The sequence below is a fragment of the Dreissena polymorpha genome, chromosome 10, assembly GCF_020536995.1.
Source record: "Dreissena polymorpha isolate Duluth1 chromosome 10, UMN_Dpol_1.0, whole genome shotgun sequence".
Classification (NCBI taxonomy): Eukaryota; Metazoa; Mollusca; class Bivalvia; order Myida; family Dreissenidae; genus Dreissena; species Dreissena polymorpha.
In genome coordinates this window covers 21,895,913-21,902,217 of record NC_068364.1, presented here as the reverse complement: position 1 = coordinate 21,902,217, position 6,305 = coordinate 21,895,913, and the positions used below count along the sequence as shown (strand labels likewise).

Sequence of the window (6,305 nt, the reverse complement as noted above, 5' to 3'; positions counted from 1 at the left end):
CACATTCTCAAAGTCACTATTATCCAATTGTATGAACCTCTATCACAACTATTTTTTTCTAAGGATATCTTTGTCGAGTTCGAATAAGAAAAATGTGCCTAGATATCAAATATCTATGACTCATAAAGTACTTTCGTTATTTTGAACTCCAATTCTCAGAATAGTTTAGATCCTTCGGGTCTCAGGTGAGCGCCTTAGAGCCGTTGGACCTCTTATTTGTCTGAAAGATCTGTTCTCGGCATACGCGTTCTCATTAAATCAGGCTGTTCAGAGAGTTTATTTTCATATACATCAGAACATAAATGCCCTTGATCACGTATATTAACCACAGGTGGTTAGCGTGTGGCTATGATATTAATTAGTGAAAACATCATTTTGATTGATAAATAATCATATAATACCGAAAAATTAACTTTTCTGAAAAAAAAAATCAGTATCCAATATATATATATATAACAAGGTATGCAACTCAAAATCACCCCAAAACGGGGTGCATCGCTTTGAACAGCCATAAATTCATCAATTGTGCAGCGATTTTCACGATATTGGTCTTATTCAACGCAGAAATGAATTACCTTTCTGGTAATGTATAAGTCGTGCAATATTTTTTCACGTGCTGGGTCAACTTTTAAGAAATAACACGATACACACAACTCACATGACCCAGTTGACACTGATCAGGCAGCATTTATGAATGAAGTCTCCAGTTGTTAAGACACACCTCCGCATTGGACCAATGAAATCACTCGTGTGTTCAAAATGTCAGTTAGTTGAAATGTATGTCAACAAAGGTTTCAAACGGCGCTGGACAGTTAGTTTTGATGCATAATGTAACGGCAAGCACGGTAATAATGTATTTACATACGTTTTATTGAATCGTGGTATCTAGGTCGTGAAAATCGCTGCAAAATTGATTAAGATATGGCTGTTCAAAACGATGCACCCCGTTTTCGGAGGATTTTGAGTTGCATACCTTGTTATATATGTATTAAAAAATGAAAATAAAAAAAAATCCAGAAAAGTTAATTTTTCGTTATAATATGATTATTTATCATTCAAAATGATGTTTTCATTAATTAATATCATAGCCACACGCTTACCACCTGTGATATTAACAATAACATTGCATGCATATCAATTGTGTGTCAGGTAATGGCCCAGAGCTCAACATTAACCGAAAAACCAACTTGCCCTGCCGGGCAAGTACTTAGAAAATCTACTTGCCCTGAACGTAAAGCCGCTTGCCCAAACATGAAATATCACATTAACTGTAAACGTCATATTTTTTAATCAAATGATACACCACAAAACCTTTTTTTTTTTGAACATTTAACAAAATGATTACTGCAATAAAAGTCTAATGAAAGTCTAAATTACATGCTCTTTGTTCTTTTTTGCATTTGCCCGGGCAGACAAGTAATAATAAAATAACTTGCCCGGTACCCAACTTTTACTTGCAAGGGGCAATTGGACAACCGTTAATGTTGAGCCCTGTTGGCAGTACAAGTATGGTCATACTTAAGTCAGGTATTATACTTTTCTTTTCAGAGATTGACCCAGCATGCTTTCACAGTGGAATATTAAGGTAGACATGATAAGCAGAAGTTCCTACATACAATTAATATAGTAGTGCGAGTCGCGTTCTGTGAAAACTGGGCTTAATTTATGTGCGTAAAGTGTCGTCCCAGATTAGCCTGTGAAGTCCGCGCCGGCTTATCAGTGACCTCACTTTACACTTTTTAAGGATTTTTTCGTATAAATAAGGTCTCTTTAAAACAAAAATACACTGAAGTCGGACAGTGTTGTACTCGATTAGTCTGAGCGGTCGTCCACGGGATTTAGTATTTCCGAACTTATTGTCATATTAGAATAAGTTTAAATCTTGCCCGTCAGTTCTAGTAAATGCGAACGGAGCCTGTGTTCACTACATATACGTATTTCATGGCTATATTCGCAAATAACGTAGACTCACTACTTTATTGTTTAATAATTATGTATGACCGTAAAAAAATCAAGTGACCGCATCTGCAATCAGTTCTTGTTTACACCATCGTCGGACACCCCCGGTCTATTCATTACGTTACTCTCCATTCCTAAATGGATGTATGAGCGGAGCGTAATCAGCAGCCGTGGGTATCCGACGATGGTTTACACAGACCCCAATCACTTAACCTCGCCATTGATGCTCTTAATCTCTTCTTCAGTCAAATATGACCGAACTAAGTCGAGTGTTGTTTCCCACAATTCCTCCTGCTTCCGCGTGTTGCGCGCGTCGCTGCTGGGTGTGACGATTTTACAATCAACCCAATAGAGTCCGTTCATTCCGGAATGATTTGGGTTAACTGTGAGGTCGATTGAACATTTGGCACCTTGAAATGACGACCTTGCCACCCCAGAACACTGCATACAGCACAATAAACACTTCCTTATTCCTGTGTCCCAGTTACGCCAGAATGGAGTGTCTACAATGCCCGGATGTATGCTATTTATAGTAACATTGGAACCGGAAATCCTGCGACCCATCGCGGCGGCTTGCATGATCTGGTAGAGTTTGGATCTACCGTAGTAATTCTTGCTGGAAAAATCGTCAGGTGGCCCGGAATAGTTTAAGGTCTTTAAATCGAACGTTCCCCATATGTGCGCGGCGCTAGACATAAGCAGAATTCTACAGTCTGGCCCGGACTGTTGCATGACGCCAAGCAATTTGGCGATCATTACAAAGTGACTGAGGTAATTCACCTGCAGCAACATTTCCATGCCGTCTGCTGTTCTTTGGAACGGAATGAACCCCAAACCGGCGTTGCAGAACAACACGTGGAGTTTTCGGCCACTTTTCTTAAATGCATCGCAGAAGTTCCTCACCGATTCGAATGACGCCAGGTCTAGGTGCATAAACTCCAGCGCTAAAGTTGTGTTTTTGGACAACCGGGATGTCTCCTTAGATTTTTCCGCTTGAAACTCTTGATTCATTTTAGCGATAGCCTCCATTGTTTTAGACTCTGAACGGCACGCGAGTATCACGGTCGCCCCCATCATGGCCGACCACTTGGCTATTTCGTACCCGAGGCCCGAGTTCGCACCGGTGATCAGGATGATTTTATCTCGTGTTAGTGGCACCAATGGAAACGACGGTCCGCTGCCCATTTTAGATAACCCTAAAAATTATTATTCAATCATAAATACCAATTTATTACAGGGATTCAAATGTTTTTAAATTGACGGAAGCATGTTTTAAACAACTTAAACTCCGCGTCGTTATCTTATGCTACGATAAGCATCAACTAGAATATAACAAATATACCAGTAGTGTGGATAAGAAATTTGTCCCCATAGTATGTGCTTCCACAAACATATTGTAGGTTAATCCAAATAAAACAGCATAGTTGTGCTGAGCAATTAAATTCAATGAAATGTGTTGTTGTTTTTATAAAAAATATGTGAATAAGTCAATCAAAAACGCTGAATATGTGTATTGTAATTCCAAGAGAAGTAACTTGTATGGACAGACATGGTTGCTGTCTGCCCAGAGATTGAGAAAACCGAAGGTTGCACATCTTTAAACAAAACAAGTTTTTCGACATGTACTTTTACAAGAAACGTAATCCGTTCTGTCACAGCCGCACAAAGTTTCGACTCCGGCAATTGAAATACTAGAAAATAGTTAATATGTTTTGCTATAGAAACCAGTAAATGATGGTGTCCGTTAACTCGTATTTCATGGTTTTGTCTGCAGTTATATAAACAAAAATCCTGAATGTTCTGAAAAATAATTTAACGTTATCATCTTGATACTGGCATTCAAACTCCTTTCTACCTTTATAGCTACTTTGTTCGTATCGTTCGGTTATACTCCCAACCGCAAGTTACTGCGTCACATGCCTAACAATATGTTATTGTGACTCAACAATGTGTTATTATGGATAAACTAAGTGTTGTAGTGCATAATAATTCAACTCTATTAGAATACAATGATTTGATACACTTCGGTACTAGTTCGCATACTTGACTTAGTTGACACTTCATGTTATTTTAAGTACTGTTGGAAGTCTGTTGAAGCATACATTTACTCGTACCACTATATGAGTCGTGTTCTGAGAAAACTGGGCTTAGTGCATGTGCGTAAAGTGTCATCCCAGATTAGTCCGCACATGCTAATCAGGGACGACACTTTCCGCGTTTATGGTATAATTAGTTTCAAGGAAGACTCTCCTTACCGAAAATCAAGTTTATGCGGAAAGTGTCGTCCCTGATTAGCCTGTGCGGACTGCACAGGCTAATCTGGGATGACACTTTACGCACACGCATTAAGCCCAGTTTTCTCAGAACAAGGCTCATATGTTCGGTGCAGTGGTCTTCAATGAACGATGATACAGTGGTCTACCTTTTTTCTATACCGTAGTATAATGAACGCGAATTATCTTTCCATTTCGAACTTTAACCCATGATGCATGCAAATATTATCTTGTGTTCGCAAATGGTTATTAAATGAAACTGTAATGACAAGTTGGACTTCTGTTAATTAAATGTGGATATTGTACTACAAGTATTAATTGTAAAATTAAAGTAAAATTATTAATATTCGTCTTTATGAAATTTCGTGGTTTTTAAAACAATCATTTTTTTGCGAACAAGTACATTCATGGATTTGTGATTTTATAAAAAAAAAAGAGTAATTTGCCTCGGTTATATTCCGATGTGTTTGTGATGCATTCGTGGATCGGTAAGCGAAAATTAATGTCCAAATAATAAATATGATTTTACAGTATTCAAATATTCCGGAGGTGTAGTTCATCAAGCACCATTCCAAGAAAAATGTACCAGTTTAATTTACATAAAATGTACTATTCGACGTTGTTCGATAAAAATCTTAAAAAGAGAATCGAATCAAAATTAATTTGTTAAATGTATACATATCTTTGAAGGCATACATTATGGTAGTGTGAAATGATTATGATAAGTTCAATACATACTAATAAATTTGTACCACTAGTAACAATGCACCCTACCGTATACATGTAACTGATGATTATACTATTTCCATGCAGCATTTAAAGCGGGTATATACGATTTTGTCAAATATTTATGAATTTATGTAAAATGTGTAAAAAAACTTATTATATATATATTTCAATATAAATTAAAATAAAAGTTAAGAAGAACATGTGTCGAAAAATGCGAAATAAATTCTGAAATTGAAAACGGCTGTACAGCCGAATTCGCCAGCATGTATACCATACATGTACGATGTGAATCTAAACTTAGTTTAACGGTTTATTTGAATTCCTGCAACGATGTCTATTCATACGACGCACGAACACTAACTCCGATCCTAATACAAAGACGAATGCTTCGGTTATTTTAGGAAAATATGTACGTCACAATCGCCTCGGGGCGTTAATTTGTCTTTGCTGCATTTTATGAAATTCGGCTTTAATGTATAATTTTTTCTTGCCTATTTTGTGTTATTGTAACATATTTTATCAGTATATTACAATTAAACACATATAAAAAATCGTATATACCCGCTTTAAGTTAACAAGCAAATTATTTTATAAATACCTTCAATTACAACACTGTTGCGTTCTATATTGTTTTATAATCCTTTTTATTAGAACACTGTTGCGTTCTAGATGTAGACTTACACTTAATCAGCTTAAAGTACAAGTAAGACTTAGACCAACATACATATTGGATAGCTATATAATAGCTCACAGTCTGAGATAACGAGGTTTTTGCCTGTTACCCGTACACATGTCAAATGATGGCAACTACTGGGAACCAGTAAAGCGATATTGATGAGGGTTACAATACACTATGTATTCTGATTATAGTAGCAATCAAAGCGCTGAATGACTTAAGTTGTTCGCTATTGCATAATCTTAGACGCAACTCAGTTTTCAAAATTATGTTATAGCTTTTTATATCGCAGATTTGAAATGAACACAACCTATTCAAATTTAAAAGAGTGTGTCTTAAAGCACAGGTCAAGATGTGTGTGCACTGTTTATGCTCATATGTATGGTATAGAGATAACTTAGACATAATAACAACACTATGTCTCTTTGTTTCACAATTTGTTTCTGCACTGGAAACCATCTTTAGAATTTTGGTTGCCTTGCTAAAAAATAACAAGCCTTTAATCTCATGTTTTATTATGTGTATCTAATACAGTAATACTTAATCTGTTTTCTTTAAATTCTTGAGCAACAATTTTGCCCACATGACAGACTTTTAATGCAGCATTAAGCCCCGTTTTCCCTAAAAGCAGCCAATATGTACAGATTTCAATGATAAACTGGCCAATG

General features: G+C 36.5%; 1 protein-coding gene across 2 annotated transcripts; it reads right to left on the bottom strand.

Annotated features, from left to right (window-relative positions):
• Positions 1-2,090: 2,090 nt before the first annotated feature.
• Positions 2,091-5,758, bottom strand: LOC127848344 (WW domain-containing oxidoreductase-like). Of its 2 annotated transcripts, none has more exons than XM_052380764.1 (2): positions 3,302-3,834; positions 2,091-3,155 (listed from the first exon to the last, which is right to left on the bottom strand). In XM_052380764.1, exon 2 carries the CDS (start codon positions 3,142-3,144, stop codon positions 2,164-2,166), a length of 981 nt encoding a protein of 326 aa, XP_052236724.1. In that variant the 5' UTR covers positions 3,145-3,155; positions 3,302-3,834; the 3' UTR covers positions 2,091-2,163. The 2 variants fall into 2 exon arrangements, with proteins under 2 accessions (XP_052236724.1, XP_052236723.1); XM_052380763.1 differs by lacking the exon at positions 3,302-3,834 and adding an exon at positions 5,560-5,758 and having other exon boundaries at positions 2,107-3,155.
• Positions 5,759-6,305: the final 547 nt, after the last annotated feature.

Bases quoted from the DNA above. Each gene is read 5' to 3' on its own strand.
- LOC127848344 (XM_052380763.1), bottom strand. From the start codon at position 3,144: ATGGGCAGCGGACCGTCGTTTCCATTGGTGCCACTAACACGAGATAAA.